General features: G+C 43.9%; 2 protein-coding genes across 7 annotated transcripts; one reads left to right on the forward strand and one right to left on the reverse strand.

Annotated features, from left to right (window-relative positions):
• The first annotated feature begins 1,639 nt into the window (after positions 1-1,639).
• wdr47a (WD repeat domain 47a) lies at positions 1,640-11,291 on the forward strand. Of its 2 annotated transcripts, none has more exons than XM_017422329.3 (17): positions 1,640-1,817; positions 2,955-3,143; positions 3,478-3,561; positions 3,636-3,720; positions 3,881-4,012; positions 4,195-4,371; positions 4,452-4,963; positions 5,122-5,239; positions 6,239-6,420; positions 7,076-7,318; positions 7,403-7,466; positions 7,630-7,787; positions 8,817-8,986; positions 9,060-9,230; positions 9,312-9,443; positions 9,528-9,746; positions 9,894-11,291. In XM_017422329.3, exons 2-17 carry the CDS (start codon positions 2,986-2,988, stop codon positions 10,034-10,036), a joined length of 2,748 nt encoding a protein of 915 aa, XP_017277818.1. In that variant the 5' UTR covers positions 1,640-1,817; positions 2,955-2,985; the 3' UTR covers positions 10,037-11,291. The 2 variants fall into 2 exon arrangements, with proteins under 2 accessions (XP_017277818.1, XP_017277819.1); XM_017422330.3 differs by lacking the exon at positions 1,640-1,817 and adding an exon at positions 1,882-2,138.
• Positions 10,984-20,754, reverse strand: gpsm2 (G protein signaling modulator 2). Of its 5 annotated transcripts, XM_017422110.3 has the most exons (16): positions 20,527-20,754; positions 19,600-19,638; positions 17,393-17,740; positions 15,118-15,339; positions 14,892-15,027; positions 14,659-14,798; positions 14,438-14,561; positions 14,231-14,346; positions 13,848-14,003; positions 13,655-13,763; positions 13,355-13,484; positions 13,190-13,266; positions 12,858-13,046; positions 12,610-12,769; positions 12,328-12,518; positions 10,984-12,029 (listed from the first exon to the last, which is right to left on the reverse strand). In XM_017422110.3, exons 3-16 carry the CDS (start codon positions 17,455-17,457, stop codon positions 11,859-11,861), a joined length of 1,986 nt encoding a protein of 661 aa, XP_017277599.1. In that variant the 5' UTR covers positions 17,458-17,740; positions 19,600-19,638; positions 20,527-20,754; the 3' UTR covers positions 10,984-11,858. The 5 variants fall into 5 exon arrangements, with proteins under 5 accessions (XP_017277599.1, XP_037837880.1, XP_017277600.1 ...); XM_037981952.1 differs by lacking the exon at positions 19,600-19,638; XM_017422111.3 differs by lacking the exon at positions 17,393-17,740.
• Between the last annotated feature and the right edge of the window lie 31 nt (positions 20,755-20,785).

A 20,785-nucleotide genomic window follows, 5' to 3' on the forward strand; every position in this document is an offset into this window, starting at 1 on the left:
TGTTCATTACTTTTTTGGTTGTTTTTCTATTGTTTCTTGTTTTATTAAAATGCCAGTGGATAACATGGTGCCTCAGCTGAATTGTTGTGTGTGTCTAACTGATTATTAAAAAAAAGAGATGTGACGTAGACGTGTCTTATTGAAAAAGCACAACAACAAAAACAAGAATTACAGAAGGATGGCAATAAATTATGGAAAACATCTTTCAGCATTTTATAGTTTCAGTTTCCTTGGAGATAGATAGGCAGAACAAATTCTTGGTAAGATTATTATTAACTATTTCTGCATTTATTTTAGTTTTTTTATTTGGATTATTTTGTTGGATTTTATTATGTTAAACATTTTACATTTTACAATGTGAAACTTTTTTTTTGACTTGTTCTTTCTAGCCAGGCTTCAAGAAGACATCTTATTTGTCTCTGGAACCAGTGACACGGTATTTTGTAACCAAACAAAGTTAGTCACAGGAGAGAAGATACTTCAGGCAATTCAAAAAATGAATATTTACATGGCTGGGGCAGGTAGTCCACTTTCACTTCACAGCAGGAAGGTCCTGAGCTCAAATCTCAACTCTATTCTATGAGGACTAAAGCTGAAAATAAGTATGATGGCAAGATTTTCTAAAAAAAGGTTTATATTAGAAGAACTGGTTTCAATAGAAAGAGCTTAAAACATTTAAATTAATACCAATATCATGTGTTTTGGTTAAAAAGAGAATAATTTAGCTTTTTAAAATTCAAAATTTGGAGATTATTAACATCCTTTGAGTCACTTTGTACAACTTTATAAGTTATGATTTCTACAATTTTTAGATATTACTATGAAACTTTAAGCAGTTGTTCTTTGAAGAATGGTTAGAATAATAACAATGATTTACTTTTTTTTAAATTAACTATCAGTAAACTTTTATTCACCCAATAGGTTGAGTTTGTTCCTGCAGAAAATGATATTGAGGCACTTTTAACATGTTGCTGGTATGTGCTGATGTATCAGATCAGTTTCTCTGGGTCCTTGAAAACAGGATCTAATGGTCTTTTAGGTTCAGGAAAAGCAAGCAAAAATTTTAATAACTATGTCGAGGCTATATCACAAATAGGAATTAACCAACTCAGTACTTTTCCAGTGTGATCAACGGGTTCCAGTTTTAGGGAATGACCCTAAAAGGTAAGGAAATCACAAATTCAGCAGAGGAAACTATATTTGCAGTTATTTTATCATTGATTGTAATGTTCCTACTGAAAAGGTTTACCCTTTGGAGAGGTGTCTAGCTGCAGATCACAGAGAGAAATCTCCAATGGAACCACATGAGCTCCATCCCTGAAACACATAACCTCCAGCCACGGGAACTATGAACTCGACCCCTTGCCTTGGCACATCACTAGATGAAAACTGCTGTTAAAAAGGAAAAAGAAGACGAGGGAAGCTGTGGATCAGTGGTTAAAGCAGTCAGTCATCCTCTAATGACAGGGCCGGAGGTTCATTATTATTATTATTATTATTATTATTATTATTATTATTATTATTATTATTATTATTGTTGTTGTTGTTGTTGTTGTTGTTGTGACTGCGGTAGTCACCGGGTGAAGTTTGTGTGTGAGGAGGCTACGTGGAGGCGGTGCCCGGCAGGCAGGCAGGCAGGCAGGCGGGCGGGAGGCAGAGCAGCTCCAGACTGCAGTCTGTCCGTCCAGCAGCAGGGAGGAGACCCAGAGACAAACACCGAGCGGCACCGACGCGACACCGCCTGTCGGTAACGCGGCACCACCACCCCCCCGGGGACCGTGTCCTCTGTCCCTCGTCCCATGCATTCATAGAGACAGGTGAGCATTCAGAGGAGCGCCGCGGATCATTTGTGCCGCCGGGCGGGCGGAAGGCTCACCGTCACCCCCGCCCAGCTAAACTAGCGGATCATGCCTCTCTCCTCCTCGGCCTGCCTGGCTCGTCAGCCTCCCCTCCAGCCCTCCGCTGGCAGAAATTAGCCATGTCGGTGAGCTTTGACAGCAGCCAGCCGCTTGCTGGTTGTGCTGTAATCCGGAGGCTAATTTCAGTGCGGCTAACAAGTAGCTTAATCTTCTTACTGTCAGACTTAGACTCAGGCTAACCATCTCCTCGGCTAACTTAGCAGGACTGCAGCGCTTCTGGTGGGTTCCTTATTGCAGCTTTTCGGCTCATTTACGGCTCGTTTCGTGAAAATATCAACTCTAAAATTAGCAAAGAGCAACAAGGCTAATGACAACCGAGATATAAAAATAACGTGAGATGTTTTTCTCCTTTGCATTGGGCTGGAAACAGGAGTACTGTTTTGACTGAAAACCCTTAAACGCATCACTGGTTTATCTTGTTTTGTTGATGTTTTTAAACATAAAGGCAAAATTATTACATTTTATATTTAGGTCAAACATAAATAAGGTGTAACATTTGTGTGAATCAAACCTCAAAATTGTAACTGTTAATTGAGTAGTTTTTTTCCCATAAAGGTCCTAGTTTACCCAAACCACATGACCACCCAGATTAGCTGTCAGATGAAGAATGTTGTGCTTTCATGCATGTTACTAATTAACTTCAGTGACAATGTGTCTATTTGGATTTAATTATTGTTTCTTAGCCTAAAAACTGAGACCCAATCTCATTGAAAGTCACTGTTAATCAGTTTCACTCAAGCATCTGATGCTCTTTTTGACCCTAAATATATTTAAAGGTTGGCTAATTACAGCAAAATGAGCTGTTTGTTCACATAATCTCATATATTTACAATAGATGTTTGGTTTTTGGTGTTTACCTAAAAATAACTGGCCAGACTGATGACTATAAAGAGGCATTATTCATTTTACTGCATGTTTAATTTTCTTATTCACTTCAGGACAGGCTTCAGACTGATGATGTACCCGCAGCCCTGAACCTTTAAAACAGAACGGAGATATAATTCCGGTTGTTGTTTTCCTGTTCCTTGTGTGTAGTCCCCCTCGTTTGTGACCGCCCATCGCCGCCATGACCGCAGAAGAAACCATAAATGTGAAGGAGGTGGAGATCATCAAGGTGATCCTGGACTTCCTCCACTCCAGGAAGCTGCACATCAGCATGCTCGCTCTGGAGAAGGAGAGCGGCGTCATCAACGGGCTCTACTCGGACGACATGCTTTTCCTCAGGTAAAAAAACAAAAAACAAACCACGTGGCGGTGACGGCTGCGAAGCAGAACGTGCCTGACTGTGTCGGCTACGTTTGAGCTCGAGTTACATGACACACCTGCAGTAGATCTAAGGGCGGCCTTTGAATCGGAGCCAGCAGTGCGTCATCTGCGTCCCACATCAACCAAAGTGATTATTTTGAGATATCACCTTCTGCTGTAAAATGATTTTTGCTCCACTGTTTCATCTGGTCCCTGCTAAATCTTTACCAGGGAATACCACAGCAAACGGAGATCAAAATATTCAGGTTGTTGTCTTTTGTCACGACTGGTTTGCACATTTATGTCGTTTCAGGCAGCTGATTCTTGATGGCCAGTGGGATGAGGTCCTTCAGTTCATTCAGCCTCTGGAGTGCATGGACAAATTTGACAGAAAAAGGTGAGCTGATTGTCTGAATCATCTTTCTTGTTTTTTTATATATATAAACAACTAATTGCTCTTTTGCCCCCCAGGTTTCGTTACATCATCCTTAAGCAGAAGTTTCTTGAAGCTCTGTGTGTGAATAACGCCATGTCAGCAGAAGACGAGCCACAGCACGTACGTTTCAACACGAACCGCCTTCAGATGAACGTGATCTTTTCTTCTGAGCAGTAAATGTACTGTTTGCCCCAGGACCCAAGCTGTCCAGCGGAGCATTTTGTGTTGTTTTTCATCTCTCCTCTCGGTGGTTTTGATGCTGTGTGTTTGATGTCTTTAGTTGGAGTTCACCATGCAGGAAGCGGTGAAGTGTCTCCATGCTCTGGAGGAATTCTGCTCCTCTAAAGATGATTACAGCAAACTGTGTCTGCTCCTCACACTGCCTCGCCTCACCAACCACGCTGAGTTCAAGGTAACCCCGAGCCAGTAATATAACTTTATTTAAACGCTGTTTTGTTTTTGTTTGTGAATCACGTGTGTGTGTGTTTCTGTGGATATAAGAAACAGCTTCAGTTTTCTTGATTTGTTTTGTTGAAGTTTTACCTATTTTTTTTGTTTGTTTTCTGGGTGCTCATGTCTTGCTCTCGCCCTCAGGACTGGAACCCGAGCACAGCCAGGGTGCAGTGCTTCGAGGAGGCCTGCAACATGGTGGCAGAGTTCATCCCCGCAGACAGGAAGCTGAGTGAGGCTGGCTTTAAGGCCAGCGGGGATCGACTCTTTCAGCTTCTTCTCAAGGGAGTCCTGTACGAGTGCTGTGTGGAGTTCTGCCAGGTGAGAACTGCTGAACACAGTGAAGCTTAGATCATTTTACAGATTTGAAACCTTCATTTTTTGAATGGTTTTGTGCGCAGAGCAAGGCGACAGGTGAGGAGATCACAGAAGGCGAGGTCCTCGTAGGCGTTGACATGCTGTGTGGGAATGGCTGCGATGACCTGGACCTGTCTCTGCTGTCCTGGATGCAGAACCTCTCCCACAGCGTTTTCACCTGCGCCTTTGAACAGAAGCAGCTCAACATCCACGTCGACCGTTTGGTCAAGCCGGCCAAGACCGGCTACGCCGACCTCCTCACCCCGCTGATCAGCAAGCTCTCACCCTACCCTTCGTCCCCGCTGCGGCGCCCTCAGTCCGCAGACACCTACATGTCCCGCTCCCTGAACCCCGCGTTGGACGGGCTGTCCTACGGGTTGTCTGGCCAGGAGAAAAGGGCGAGCGGCGGGGAGATAGTGCCGGGGAAAGGAGTCTCACCGATGTCTCACTCTTTTGCCAACTTCCACTACCCTGGAGCAAGAGGGCAGAACCTGAGCAGGAGTCTGATGGTGGAGAGCTCCGACTGCCACAGCATCTTCGAGGAATCCCCTGAAACGTAAGAGCTCAGAGCTGCAGCTAAATCTGCCCGTCTGTCACAAAATTATGGCCAAAATACAGAATGGGGCTTATCTTTCCCCTTTTTTTTTGACCATATGCAAAATGTTACCTTATTCCTCCTGAGACCTTTGATGTTGTTGTGTTTGGTTTGAGCAGATCCAGGACAGACACGCCTGTGGATAAGATGCTGAGCTCGGGTGGAGCTCAGAACATGCGTCCTGCCTCAGCTCCAGGCGAGGATGCACCAACAGCTGGATCTGCTGACAGGAATGAGGTAAACGATTGCTGCGGACGTTTAGTAGACGTGCTGTATTTTTATCTTTCCTGAACAATTGTAATATTGTTCCGAAGCAATGATGTTGCTAAATATTTTCATCCCATTGAAGGGTGTTGCCTCCAGTGCCAGTTCTAATGAATCTGAATTGATCTAAATTACAGCCTAGTAAAAACAAAGTCTGGCACTATTTTTTTTAGAGCTTTTGTACCATAAACTCAGTGTGTATTTATCTTTGTTTGTTGAGTCTGTGGCTCAGCAGAGGCAGAAAGCACTCAGGTGGATTTGATCCCAGGTCAGCAGGGATACAAGGCCAATGAGCTAAGCCACAAAAATGGCCTCATGTTGCCTGTAAACATAGTGTTAAAGCAGTTTCTGCGTCTGTCTGCCTCACGATTTCTAATTTGATCCTCATTGTGTTTTGCTCGGCCTCCTTCGTCACCCCCGGAGATCCACGGAGAGGCTGGAAACTGAAGCATTAAAGCCTCTGTGACCTCCTCCTCTACTCGTCTGTCTCAAAGATGGCACAGTGCCAGGGTCTGTCCTTTCCCCTAACATCCATTAGACCGGTTCCTGTCCGATCATCAGGGCAGGAAGCGGAGGACAGAGAGGGGAAGTGACCTGTCGTCAGCTCTCGGTTTCTCCCTCCTTCCTCCTCTAATACCTGAGCTGACAGGAGAGAGGGGCTCACATGACCACAATGCTGCCTTTCAGTGCTAAATTTAAATATCCACGCCCACGCTGGCTCATGTTTTCCTTTACACTGTGAAGACTGACCTCCGCTCTCATTTCCATGTCTGTGCAGCAACAAAGTCTAATCACGAACGATCAGTGAGGTTGAATTTATTAGCTTTTATTTTCTGTTTCAAATCAGCGGACACTTTGGACAGCCTGTGACCTCTCTTCGGCTGAAACCTCACAGTTGCGTCACGTTCAAATGAAACTATTTGTCCTGTGTAGAAACCGCTCAGTTTGACTGCTCTGGGTTTCTCCTTTCAGTTACGTGACTCGACGGAGAAGTACGAGGAGTTTTACCGCCAGCGTCTTCGCGTGCAGCAGCACCTGGAGCAGAAGCAGCAGCAGAGGCAAATGTACCAGCAGATGCTGCTGGAGGGAGGGGTGCAGCAGGAGCCCCCGCCCAACGACATGCAGCACAGCCTCACAGAGACCTTCCTCAACAGGTACAGACCCAGCAGAGCTTCTGACACAGGGGGTTCGAGAGACATCTGGTCAACTTAAAGAAAAGGGTTTTCCTCCCGGGGGGGGGGATATTAAGCGAGTTATTTACAGTGTGTCCTGTAACAATAGAGGAGCAGCTGTCAGAAAACATAAAGTTGACATGTTAAAGCCCTGAAAGTGATGGGTCCCATGTGGCTGTCCCTCACATGGTGCAGCCCCCCCCCCTCCAGTCTGCGCTGCACCATCTGCTCTACATGGGACCACATGGGACCACCACCTCATTACAGTTCTGCTCAATATTTAACCTGGGTCCGAATAAACAAGGATAAGCTTCCATGTTTAATGCTGTTTCAGCTATAGTCCAAACACAAACGTTGTTTTTACTCTTTCAGCAGCACAGAAGCTCTTTCTCCTTTGTCCTTGTTGTCTTCTACATTATTCAGAAGGGTTGCTGTGCATAATGACACCATTACTTCACTTTGCTTTTGTCCTTTTCTCTTTGCAGTTTTAACCAGATTTAACTACCCTCTCAGCCCATAAACATCCTGTAGGCAGAAGGTTTTAAAGAATATTTAATGAGAATTCTACAAAGAGACTGAAATAAAGAATGAAAGAAATACTATGGAGCTGAGCCTTTATGAATATTTGCTTGTTCAGGTCCATTCAGAAGCTGGAGGAGCTCAATGTGGGGATGGAGAATTTAGGAGAGGAGGTGAAGTCTCTCACCCAGCAGTGCAACGGCAACGGGAACACGCCCACTGCCGAGGACAACAATAACCCCCCATCTGTGACGCCGGAGCAGAGCCGGAGCCGAGGGGGAGGGGTGGTCAGCAGCACCCCCCAGCGCTCCGCAGGGGGCCGCGCGGTCCCGCCTCCCGACGAATCCCCCGTCGTCTCCAGGTCGGCACGGTCTCTTTTTTGCCTTCGCGCCGCGCCTTTTGTTGAAGCGAGATGATGACTGTGATTTGTGCTGTTCGCTCACAGTGGGCAGAAGCCAAAAGGAGCTCCTCAGGATGACTCTCCTGGGTCTTTAACCAGAAGTAAAGAGGTACAGAGCCATACACACAAAAAGAAAAAGTGAAGCAGCAGAAGTAAAACCTGTCAAGAAAACACAACTTCAAAACATTTCTCCCTCAAGTCAAACGAGTCACAGCAGTTAAGACTTCATTGTGATTAACGGGAAAATAAAGTCAGTTTTCGGTGTTTTTCAGGGTGAAAAGCCAAAAGACCTGTTTGTACCCGTGCACACCTTGGAGGACACGCAGGCTGTCCGAGCCGTGGCCTTTCACCCGTCTGGAGCTCTGTACGCCGTGGGATCCAACTCCAAAACGCTTCGTGTGTGTGCATATCCAGAGAAACTGGAGCCAAGGTAACACGCATCATTAATTAAATACCAAAAACCAACCCTGGTCACATACAGTAACAAAAGATTTCATAAATAGTCTTCAGAATTATTCAACAAAGTCTGAAGATTTTGGGTGTTGGGCTCCTTCAGGGAGGGGTCCAAAGAGTTTCAGGTGGCGCTCAATGAGCTGAAGTAAACATAAATTTGATCAGTTGTTTGTCATCAAAAAGAGATTATGTTTAAAAGCCTAAATGTCATTGAGTGAAAGAAATGGTTTAATTATGGCAGACTTCTATATTTTTCCTGGTAGTTAGGGTCTTTCCCTTCGTCCCTTTGCAGAAACCAGGGGAGAAATATTTGTCCCAACAAGTCAAGAAACAAACAAACAAAACATACATTAGTAAACATGTGTGGATATCAGTTTTTGTTTATGTATTCTTCTGATCATCTGTTCTTATTTTTTCCCCTTGCTTGGTTATCTGTTGTTTTGGTGTCTTTCTGCAGTTTTTCTTTTTTTTAAAAAAAATAATATGCATATAAACAGATGGATGGAAGCAGAAAATCTACATTTGAAGTCTGCAAACTTTCAGTCGTGCCATTTATTTCAGTTTGTTTTATATTTGAGATTTACTGTCTTTCTTTGAAATTTAATCATCTTGCTACGGCGTCCTCTGCGGCACTTCTGGAGAGTTGGCCGCAAGTGCTTGTCTTGTTGAATGGGCACAGACTCACGTTTTGTTTATACATTTATTTATTGTAGAAATGCTAAAATAAACTTCATTGAAATTTAGGGGCATGAATGTGATAATGCAGGGTTTGAGCAAAACTAAGCAAGCTATCCAGCTGATTTCTGAAGTTTGTTCTCAAAACTGCCTAGAACCTGAAGAAATTGTATTTATTTTAAGAAAACCATACAAAGCTGAATATAATTGTCATTATCGGTACGTTGTATAACAATAAGACACACTCACTCATTCATTTTGTAGAGAAATGTATGTTTAAACCTTTGACTGTTACTAAAGTTGTGTCCTTTTCTACTTTTCCACGCTTTAGTGCTTCAAGTCCTGCAAAACAGCCAGTTGTTCGCTTCAAAAGGAACAAACACCACAAAGGCTCCATCTACTGCGTGGCCTGGAGCCACTGCGGGCAGCTGCTGGCGACGGGCTCCAACGACAAATACGTCAAAGTCCTGCCTTTCAGCGCGGAGACGTGCAATGCCACAGGTGAGAGTTCTGCACAAGAGTACACAACACGTTTGCTGCTGTCGGAGTTCTTATTTGTGTGTGTTTGTTTCAGGGCCAGACCTGGAGTTTAGCATGCACGATGGCACCATCAGAGACCTGGCCTTCATGGAGGGTCCCGAAAGTGGAGGAGCCATTTTGATCAGCGCCGGAGCAGGAGACTGTAACATCTACACCACCGACTGCCAGAGGGGACAGGGCTTGCACGCGCTCAGTGGACACACAGGTACACACACGCTGCCTCGGCCACGTCCGTCTGAGCCCAAAGTTTGGGATCAGAGAGAAAACCGGTGCTGTTTCTGTGCAGGTCACATTCTGTCCCTGTATACTTGGGGCGGCTGGATGATTGCCTCCGGGTCGCAAGATAAAACGGTGCGGTTCTGGGACCTCAGAGTGCCGAGCTGCGTGCGAGTCGTGGGAACTGCTTTCCACGGTTCAGGTACAGCTCGTGTCCTGCGTACATGAGGATTTTTAATCGTGTCCAGTGACTTATACAGCTGCACTCCTCCTCTTTACTGAACAGGCAGCCCTGTCGCCTCCGTGGCCGTCGATCCTAGTGGCCGTCTCCTAGCAACAGGACAGGAAGACAGCGCGTGCATGCTGTACGACATCAGAGGGGGGCGGATCGTCCAGGTGTATCGGCCGCACACGAGCGACGTTCGATCCGTTCGCTTCTCCCCCGGAGCGCACTACCTGCTCACCGGCTCCTACGACACTAAAGTCATGGTCACCAACCTTCAAGGTACGTCTGAAGGTCCGACGTGGACAAAACCCCTCCGCCGCGTTGTGGGTTAATTCCGATATCAACATCTCTGATAGAAAGTAAGATAAAAGTATATTTTAATGATGAATGAAGAGCTAAAGTAGCGAAACGTTCCTGTGCTTGTAGGCGACCTGACCAAGCAGTTGCCGCAGACTGTGGTGGGAGAGCACGGCGACAAGGTGATTCAGTGTCGATGGCACACACAGGACCTGTCCTTCCTTTCGTCTTCTGCTGACCGCACCGTCACACTGTGGACGCACAACCCCTAACACACGCTAATAACCGAGCCATCGCTGTAATCCGAAAGACTTGCACACGGTCCTAAAGAAAACAAGGCTTTTCTTCTTTCTCTGTCAGTGCAGCCATAGCTGTTCAACACACTTAGACACACAAACAGGTGAGCGAGAAACCAAATGGATGTAAATCAACCTGGGAGACATCAGAAGCACATGTTGCATGTTCCTATCCCCCCGATTGTTATAGAGGTGTGAAACTGCTTAAATCATCATTTCCGAATCCGTGCGAGTCATTCAGTTTTTCCTCTGCGTACACGAGTTTCCTTCTGCACGTCGTCGTCGTTTTTTGGTTTAGTTTTGTTTTCCAGGACAGGAGTGCTTTGCTCGTGATGGTGCCTTCTTTCCGTTCTCAGTTCCCTTCACAAAAAACGATCCGGCGCTCGTTTTTCGTGATCGGACTTTAAAATTCTTCTAAAGAAATCGTACATTCCTTGTTGTTGATATCGTTTTTTGTTTTGTTTTGTTTTTTTTTGAACAGCTGCTGTCATGCTGCTATTGTTTTCAGGAAAGGGAAGCAGTAGCGAGCTCCTCCTATCAGGAGGCTGAACCTGTGGATGCTGTCAGATGTTACTGCATCAACTCAGAATGTGTAAATTAGCAAGTGAGTTTGTTTGACATAGTAAATCAGTGCTTTTGGGTTGGGTTTTTATTTTTTTAGCCGGTGCCGTTGTGTGGTTTGCTTGCAGCCGAGGAACTTTTTTTAACCCCAGCATCAAAGGGAAGTACAGTATGTGAACTGTGGTTGAATATTGGGACTTTTCAGTGGTCAGAAGCTTTGGTTCGTTCGCTGCTGTCGTGGCACAACAACAGCAGGTGTCAGTCTTTGCGTAACAGTGGTCTAACTATGTGCACATCGACATCTGGGTGGAAATGCAGGTGTTTTATTATTTATTTAGCAAACTGTATTCGAGGTATATGCATCTCTTTTTTTTTATCTTCTTTGTGCACATTTTTGTTTCACATTTTCTTCAAATACAAATTTACTGACAAAAGTTTCATATTTAAGTTTTAATGTTATTGTATAGTATTTTGTTTCCAGAAATGAGGCCAAACTAATGCACACGTATTTATTTTTGTCATGTTTATTTATGTACAGCTAATGCTTTAAAAATGCTAGTGGCTCTTGTATTAATGCTTTATAATTCTTGTTTTTAAAAAGTGATTTAACTTATTTGAAGCTAACTGAAGTGTTATGGTTGGTATGTTCAATAAAGTATCTTTTAATTTTGTTGTTGTGACGAATACTTTGTTGAGCATTTAAAAAAAAAAAAAGTTAAAATAAAATCACTACACAAATGTTTTTATTTCTGAACTCATTTGAGCGATTAGTACAAAACACAGAGCTATACCTGGGTTAAATTTATTCTTTTATCTGTCTGCTATAAAAATGTTTACCATCTTCTTTTACCAGACACCTGTAGCTCAAACAAAACGACTTCATAAAAAATTTAAATGCGATAAAAAGAGTGCTGTACCTGTGTGTTCATACTGATTCACCACGGTGGTGGGACGGCAGTTCAATCTGTAAAAAGTACAATAAATACAAACCCAGCTGCAGATGTGTAATAAAAAATACACAAGATGAAATGTTTCAGAAAAGAATCATTCAAAACAACCTCAACAAGTGTCCCTGATAGTACTGTGTTAGTTTCTGAAAGTTGTGCGAAACAAGTCCGTCTATTTTTCGGCAATTTGTTCCACATACGCTGACAGTGCTTTGTTTTTGTCCAATAGGACGAATGTTAAGAGACGTGAGACTTGTGTTCTTTGAGATTTTGTCCCTTTAGTGTTTCGTTCACTCTGAGCTGGAGGCGATCCTGGCTGCAGAAGGCAAAGTGACGCGTTGCTCGTCCATTCGTTTGGCCTGAGAGCGCATGATGAGGCTGAAGAAGTCCTCGTCGGGGACGGTGGGTCCTCGGACCGGGGGAGGCGGAGGGGCACAGCGCTGATCATCCAAGCGGGAGCCCTGGAAAGGAAAACGTGGAGAATAAGGGCTTAACATCTAGAGCAAGGGTGGCCAATCCTGGTCCTCGAGGGCCACTATCCTGCATGTTTTCCCTGTTTCCCTGCTCCAACACACCTGGTTCAGTGGTTAAATCACCTCTTTTTGTCTGCAGAAGCCTGTTAATCACCCATTGACTCAAATCAGGTGTGTTGGAGCAGAGAAACAAGTAAAACATGCAGGATAGTGGCCCTCAGGGACCAGATTGGCCACCTCTGATCTAGAGCTAGCAAACAAACAGGAATGTGATGTGATCGCACACCTGGCACTTGACAAGCATATCAAAGAAGTCGTCGTCCGGCTCAGCGCTGTCAGCGTTGGCCATCAGGTGGCTGAGCACGGCCTGATTGCTGCTCTGATTGAGTCTCAGGCCGGGCAGACTGCCCCCTGCTGCTGAGGACTCGCCGAGCCTCCTGCCTGAGGCACCGCAGACGTTGACAGACTCTGACACAGCTGCAGGTTAAAAAGGAAACAACACATCTGAATATGAAGCATCTCGGGGTACTTCTTGAACTTTGAGTTCATGGACTGTGTGTGGACTCACATTTTCTGATGGTTCTGGGAGGCGAGTCTGGCCCACTGTTCAACGACAACCTGCTGCCTCTGTCCTGTATTGAACAACGCTGGTCGTCCATACGGTTGCTTTGAAAACGACTCAGAAGGTCAAAGAAGCCCTCATCTCCGAGCATGTCGGGACTGTGTCGCTGTTGAAATAAAAAAAGGTGGTATTTGTTGACTGCAGGATGCAAAGGGACATGTAGTTGTTAAACGAGTGAGTCCTGTGCTTCATACTTTCTGTGGTCCCTGAGCTGAAGTCTGACTTGTGTCCAGAGTGTTGCTGGTGTCTTGAAGGACCTTACTGGACCCCCCTGCCTTGTATTTCTTCCCACGCAGACGGCTGACGAAGAACAGCTTGGAGGAGCTCTTAGCCAGGGAGGGTTTAGACTGTTTTGTCAAAATGTCACTGTTCCATTTTTGACCCTTTAAAAGACAAAAATAAAACTAGTTATGACAAAGAAAAGAAAAAGCAGAGGGAGCTGATGAGAAGGAACAAAACCAGAAAATGAGAGCTGATCCCATTCTTCGATGGAAGTTTTACTCCATCGTGTTTGAGCGGTTCTTACATTCATCTTGTCTGGGGTGAGCTGCATCAGCTCCAGGTTCTCCATGCTGTGACGCCGGCTCATTCTGGGTCTCGCTCCTGCAAAACAAAAACAAGTACACTGTAAACACACTGATGGTTACTGAACACCCACAAAGCCAAAGTCTGTCAGTGTCACGTTTTTCACCGTGCAGGTTGTAGTCGATATCCTTGTTTTCAGAAAGTGTGGAGTTATTCGTGCTGTAGCTCAACCCCAGGACCGTCTGGAGGTCAGATACATTCATACGAGCTGTCAGCTCTCCGGTCCGGTCTCCAGTCTGGGGAAGAAAACAGATAAACACACGTAAGAACTATGCAAAGGATTTGTGTATGCATCTTTAGCAAGATTGCAAAATTAAAACAAAAAAATAGTCTATTTTTACACTATAATGTAAAGTGAAGCATTGAGGCAAGTCTGCTGGTTTATTATTTTTTTTCTGCAACACACCTCTTTGCAGATTTCCAGGTGCTTCTCAGCAAAGTGCATGGCTTGATCATGGTTCCCCAGAGCGGTGTGAGCATTTCCAAGGCTCCAGCATGCACGGCCCTCCCCGATCCTACAAACAAGTCAACAGACAGAAACAATTCTTTATCTGGCACCGTCAAAGTGCAGCAGACATAAAATGTTGTGTTTTTTTTACCTGTCATTGAGGTCTTGAGCTATGATGAGGTGTTTGAGGTGATAGTCTATGGCCCTCTCGTAGTCTTGGAGTAACGTGTAGGTGTTACCCAGACTGTAGCACGCCTGAGCCTCCACAGCTCGGTCCTTCAGCTGCCTCGCCAGCTGCAGTGACCTCCTGACCAACACACAGACAAGTGGGTTTTCCTTTTACTTTCTCAGAGAATGTTAGGGAACAACACACATACAATTCACATATGAAGAAATGCTTCCTTTTTCAAAATGTGTTCAGTTTTTTTCTGAAGGCCAGGTAAAGAAAAAGTTTATTTTAAGATTTATTAAATGAAACTGAAAGCCACACACATCAGATATAGTCTCCTGTATTATTTACGGGCTCTGGCTTACTTGTAATGCTCAGCTGCTACTTCAAAGTCCCCCAAAAAGATGTAGGCGTTCCCCAAGTTGCAGTAAGCTCGCCTTTCTGCCGAGCGATCGCCAAACTCTTTAGCTATCAGCAAACGCTGAAACAGGGACAAAAAAAAATAATGAAATCATAATGCACGTTTGTGCTGAACTCTTGAGAAACAAACGGTTGACGAGCTTTACCCTCACCTGATCATGAGAAGCCACCGCTTTAGCAAAGTTTCCCAACAAGTAATGCGTGTTGCCGAGGTTGCCGTAGGTTCGACCCTGAGCGGCCCGGTCTCCAAGCTCCTTCACTATCGCCAGGTTTGCCCTAATGATCCGCAACAAGAAACAAATCAGACAACTCATCCAGTTTAAATACCTGATATTTGTATTATGAAAACATCTACACATTTTCGTTAACTTACTCATAATACTCAGCTGCCTTCCTCAGTGCAATCATGACCTCCTCTGGAAAATCTCCAGGCTCAGCTCCACTCCAACAAATACTTTTGCCTTTGGCGTGGTACACATTGCCGAAGTTATAGAGAGCTCGTGCCTGCCCGACCTAATGTAGTCCAGGAGAAACGTGTTGTAGATTAAGGTGCATTTCTTTTAAACCTCCTGAGTAACTCTGATGTGGTTGCATATGCTGCCTCACCTTGTCACTGATCTCACTCACAATGTCCAAATGTCTCTGACAGCAAACCACAGCCTCGTCAAATCGTCCCAGAACCTTCAGCGTGTTGCCAAGGTTGCCACTGGCTTTGGCTTCCCCGAGCAGGTCGCCGATTGTCCTAAACATTGCGGCCAAGTTTAGCAATAATAAACATGGCGATGAATTTGCAAAGCACTGGGTATTACTGGACGTGGGAAGTGCATTCAACCTGGTCAGGGTGAGGTCATGTCGGTGGAACTCTAAAGCCTTGGTGTAGTCGTGCAGGTGGAAGTAAGCATTGCCCAGCTGGCTGTAGATAGCACTGAGCACTTGCAGGTCCTCCGTGCCCACCTGGATGGCAGCTTCGAAAAAGGAAACCCCTGCTCTGTAGTCGCCGCCCTTACAGAGCCGCTCGCCCTCCAGTGCCAGCTCCAGGCAGGACACCTCCATCCTACAGCAGAGGGAGAGAGTCGGTCAAAGCAACCTTTGGATTCTGGCTGACCTGAAAACTAACCATGAAGTATGAATGAAGACGCTCACGATATCTGGATTCCCAAAAAGGAGCACTGAAATTCAAGGTGAAGAAGCTGTGGCTATAACCTAACACCAAATGCCCAGATTCCACTTTCAGCAGGGAAATAAAACTTCTTTCAAGGCTTTCTGAAGGGAGTGTTTTCGAGCTACTTCCTTCCATTTACAGAAAACAATGGCTCCAACTGGGGCTTGTTTATTATGGTAGATCTCACATCCTTTCGACATGGCCCAGAAAGTAAAGCGTGCTTCTTTTACAGCCAAATATCACAAACCAACTAACTTTCTCGTTTAGAGTTCTTGGATTAAAGTAAGATCAATTTCAAGTATTTTGTGTTATGAAACAAAAACTGGATGTTTGGTGGATTCTAACTGCAAGCTTTTCTGGATATTACTTCTAACTTTTTAAACTACACTCGCTGCTTCTTTAAAATATGTTAAAAGAAAAGATTTACCTTCATAGCAGCATTTAGTAATTGACTTCAGATAGTGCCAGAGACTAACTGGTTGCTTATATTCATGGTATAGATTAAAAACAGTCAGCCAACGTTTGTTTTTCCAGGCAAGAGATTAGCTTTACTAAAAATCTATTCGGTTTGTTTATCACAAGTTTTCCTCCTGTACCCGCCCAGTGGTTATCTACATGCCCTCGAAAACATGCCCTCCAGGACTGGAATCCTCACACTGTGTCACAGCTTACGCGGGCTATTGTGTGCTGCTGAAATGACGCAAAAGTGCCGATCACAGCAGCTTGTCTCACTGTACAGCCGGGCTATAATTTGAGAACAAAAGCAAACATCATATCCTGAATAGTCAAAGCTCAGCTCTGCCGTCTTAAGCCTAAAATTAGAGGAGAACAGTTTTTGTTTACTACCAATTTAACATTATAGTCGTGGCAAATACTAGCCTACCTGGCAGCCTTTTGTTTCCTAAAACAACAGCAGCAGCACACGGGACATCTGAGTGGCATCTACTGAGGCTTCCTCTGAAGAAAACTTCCAGCCTGCAGTTTCTTCTATTTCTCTGAAGCATGGACGGTGGTCTAAAACCTCAAACCTACGGAGCAGCTTTTACTAAAAGAACTTTGAAACCTAGTTGATTTAAATCCATAAAAAGGTATTAAAAATAAACTGCCCTCCTTTCAGTGATACCAAAACTATTAACCGACTGACGTCACAGATGTATTTTAGCATCACGCACTGGAAACCTTTCAAGGAGAAGCATGAGATGTTGTCACAGCATTAACTTCCAACGCCTGGCAGCGGGGGAAAGTTGCTCCATCAGCACTTTCTCAGCTAATATGCTTGTGCTCGCTCTCTTCCAACGACCTGGTCATCTGAGATTACGTATATAGAGTATGCACTTGACAGATTATAGAGGTGGAGAACACTAAGTAGCTGGATTAGACTCATCGGACAGAAGCAGACTCTGCACTGTCTAATGGAATCAGTTCATTGACGTTAACCGTCCTGGCAGTTTGGAAAAAAATCCTCCCTCCTCTCGCTAAAGCACAAACATCCGTTGCCCCAATCGGACGGACGAGCACACGGAGGCCATTAACAAAGCCGGCGGGGGATGAATTTTTCAGTGCGTGTTTAAATATTAACAGCAGGCTGGGGCAGGTCTTTCTGCGTCCGACAGGTCGCACCTGCTGCAAGTTTACCTGGGTATGTGGGGACAGCTGGCCGATGGCTTGTTTGGGAAGCACACCTGCCTTCAGACAAAGTCACAAACCACACCACGTCCAGTTCTCCGCTCTATAATTTCACTTAGACCTCTAGTTTCATACATTTAGATAAATAAATACTAAATATGTAACACTATATACATATCTCTTAACCATCTTTAAATACTGTCATCAGTAGTAAACTTTAAAACCTCTCAGAAAAAAAAACTGATATCAGCAGCTGAAAAACTGATCTACTCTTCCGACCCTGTGACAACACTTTAGGTAAGAGATGTGAAATTCCTACCTGTAGCGGACATGAAAGGGCTGCTCCTCGGCTCGCATGCTAACCACTGAGCCACTGGTATCCATTGAAGTGCATAATATGAGGGAAAATCCCAGTTTTGTTCCGGAAAAAATGGTTGCGTTTTTAAAACAAAAAGTCAACAAGAACGAAAAAAAAGAAAAAAATGATAATAATTATAAGGTCAGAGGGCGCTGGGTAACGACCAACCAAAAGGTCACCAAATGCGACACAGTTGTCCCTCTGCTAAAGCCATGAGTGTTGGAAGCTGAGGAGTCCCGAGCGCCAGTCCACACAGCTGCTTTCATATATTGTGCGTTTTGCGTCACCGCCTCCCTTGTTCGCAGCTCTCTGTAAAGAGAACACAAGATGCTGTGTGTGAAGCCTCTTTCTGGCGACACGCTTCCATGGCAACACCAACCAAACAGCGGCGCGCACAAGCAGGGCAGGCAGGAAGCAAGAAAAGAGGGTGGGAAAAAAAAAAAAAGAGGATGGAGCCTGCGAAGCCGAGCTGTCAGTCTAAGACGATGACTCAGTTCATCCAGGCTCGGACGAGAGTCGCTGTGAGGTGACAACGCTGATGTCCCAGACCTACTGTACGTGAGCGGAGAAAGCAGGTAAAGTGTATTTAAAGCGTGCAAATGTAAACCCTGGGTCAAGGAGCCACTGACTAGAAAGAGCGACAAAACACCTGTTACATGAACGAACAAAAAGCAAAAAAAAAATTATCCAAAAAACTGTAGGACTTCCACCAAAACAAAAGACAACAACAGACGAGTGGCATGAATAAGAGGGATTACAGAAAGTAAAGACCCGAGCCAGCCATTACCTCATTTTTCCATGGATCACACAAGCTCCCATCATATGCCCCCAATTTTGAATAACAGGCCCCTCCCCTCCCCTACACACACACACACCAAAAACTACAGCAAACCATTCATTTGCTAAAAAGGTCATATTTTCATAATAAGTTGCAAACTGCAGAACAAATGTGGCACGCCAGCAGTGTGTGTAACAAATTAAAAACTTGTGTGTGTGAGAAATTGTTTCACTTTTCAGACACTTACAGTTCACGTTCCAGTCATTTCACTCACTGCAACTAATTAAAAAAAAACCAGAGCAATACAAATGACTGTCTATTCTTTCCCCATCTCAGTGGTCCAACCCCCTAACAGGTCGCTCACTTTTCAACGACTGTGATCGTCTTTCGCAGGTGAGAACGGGTGCGTTTACTGCGCGAGACACCAAAAAACGAAGACGGGAACGAGCTGAGATTCCAGCGTGACGAGCTGTCGAGTTTTTACAAATGAAAACTGGAACAATTAGCTACACTTCTCAGCATTGATTTAGAGTCACAACACAACGCAAAAAGCTAGTACCTTGATTTAAAATGATGTCTGAGAAGGTATTCATTGTTTAAGCAGTTAATTTGCCCTGCAGTGAAATCACAGATTAACCTGAAAACTGATAAAAAGAGAACGATTTGAGAACGTGGCGTACCTCACTGATGACAGAAGTCATTTTCAAAGCAAAAATAAACCTCTCAGTATCACATAACAAACTACAGACTGAACACAGAACTGAGGGGACAGATCCCATTTTAATAATGATTATTTTACCACAATTTGTAAAATAACTACAGCAATACAGGCTTCAATATTAGGCTGAGGGGTTAAAAAAAACAAAACAAAACAAAAAAAGACTTTGACAATTCAACAAAGATCTTTTTTATCTCCCTGTTATTCCTGCTCCTGTGTGATTGTTACAGTAATGGCACAAGTCACCGCTCAGGGCCCCACAGCACATGTTCCCACACATTATTATAATCATGTGTTGTCAATTGATGCGTGTTTTCAATCCCTTTTTTTTGCCCTTCATTGTGAGCCAACTGGGTGTGTTTCTGCCCTGCCCTCTCGACGCAGCTTTAAACAGCCGACGCAGTCGTGCAGGTCAAAGAAAACACACGAATAAATACGACAGCTTCGCAGGAGCTAATCACCGACTCTCTGTTTGAAAACCGCAGAGCGGACATGAGTTCATCCAGGACAGATAGCAGTTGTGATAGTTGCGGTCTGTTTTCTTTGGGCTTTGATGAACTAAAATTATGACTGAACGTGACTGCAGAGTCTAAAACTGGACACACCACTCTGACACACCGAGGCAGCGAAAGCCTGCATCAAAACAAAAGACAGAAATAACTCTGTGCTTACCGGTAATTCCTACGCGAGGAAACAGGGACTCTGAGAAGCCTGAAAGGAAAAATGTTACAGCCATGAAAAAGTTCTGACTTAATAAACCATTGTTACCACAGCTAGTTACATCTCTGTGCTAACATTTGTGCAACTGTAATGTTTTTTTTTCTCCCCATTTATTTTGGACAGCGTTACACAGACACAAAATAAATGTCCTTTAAACAAATACAAAACACTTGAAGATGTTATTACTCAAATAGTTAAAATAGTTTACAACACAGATACATCCACCTTACATTTGTTATAAGTAATTTTGCTCTTAAATCTGTAAACTAAATGAAACTAGTGTTTCATTTTTAGGTTTGACATAGATTTTTTTTCACTTTTAGTTTATTAGTAGCCAGAATTAACTTGTCACCTGGATATGAGCATACATATGCATTTTCCCTATAGTTTAGAGAATACAGTATGTGCAATTACAAAGGTTATTTGTGTTGAGTATGTGCAAACTTAAATAAATGTGTTATAACAATAAATGAAGAGCTGATATGAAACATAATGGCAAGAGTGGTTATTTATTTATTATGAAACATGACCATAAATATATATATATTTTGATAACATATGTTTAATTCTCCCAAAATACTACACAAACCATTCCAGTAGATTTTTCCAGCAGATAAAAAATCAGGGAAATAAATCGAGTTAGTAGGATTATGATTAATCTGTCAGTCTTGTGCCCTTTAATGCCAGTTCTGTTGGTTTATTTTGAATACGCACGCCTGAATAAGAAGCAGAATATAAACACCAAACTTTTATGATGCTTTCAGAAGAATGGCGTCTTAAATACATTAATTGTGTCTCCAGTTAGTGCCAACAGTGTGCAGCTAATTCTCCCTGCAGCCTAAGATTAGCTCCGTTAGCTTGTTAGCTAACTCAACTTACGTTAGGCGATCCAGCTCGAACAATGCTCCTTGTCTTCTTCTCTTCACTTTCGAACGAGATTAAAACATGGGTCCATTTGAACAGATATTGACTGTAACCTAATAAACAATGTGTACTGTAAAACAAAATTTCACTACATTACCCCTTAACTTTATTAAAACTTCGAATAAACTACGATGGGACAGGAAAAAAAACTGTTGCGTCTTCACCACGAGCGTTGTGTGTTTTCGCCAAACAACCAATCAAACGTTGGCATTCA

The sequence above is a fragment of the Kryptolebias marmoratus genome, linkage group LG20, assembly GCF_001649575.2.
Source record: "Kryptolebias marmoratus isolate JLee-2015 linkage group LG20, ASM164957v2, whole genome shotgun sequence".
NCBI lineage: Eukaryota > Metazoa > Chordata > Actinopteri > Cyprinodontiformes > Rivulidae > Kryptolebias > Kryptolebias marmoratus.

Coding starts and splice junctions, on each gene's coding strand:
- gpsm2 (XM_037981952.1), bottom strand. CDS start 17,457: ATGGATACCAGTGGCTCAGTGGTTAGCATGCGAGCCGAGGAGCAGCCC. Junction 13,267..13,354: donor TATCGACTACAACCTGCACG/GTGAAAAACGTG, acceptor TTTGTTTTGCAG/GAGCGAGACCCAGAATGAGC. Junction 12,030..12,327: donor ATATGCTTGTCAAGTGCCAG/GTGTGCGATCAC, acceptor TTTCCTTTCCAG/GGCTCCCGCTTGGATGATCA.
- wdr47a (XM_017422329.3), top strand. CDS start 2,986: ATGACCGCAGAAGAAACCATAAATGTGAAGGAGGTGGAGATCATCAAG. Junction 7,319..7,402: donor GAATCCCCCGTCGTCTCCAG/GTCGGCACGGTC, acceptor GTTCGCTCACAG/TGGGCAGAAGCCAAAAGGAG. Junction 9,231..9,311: donor CGCGCTCAGTGGACACACAG/GTACACACACGC, acceptor GTTTCTGTGCAG/GTCACATTCTGTCCCTGTAT.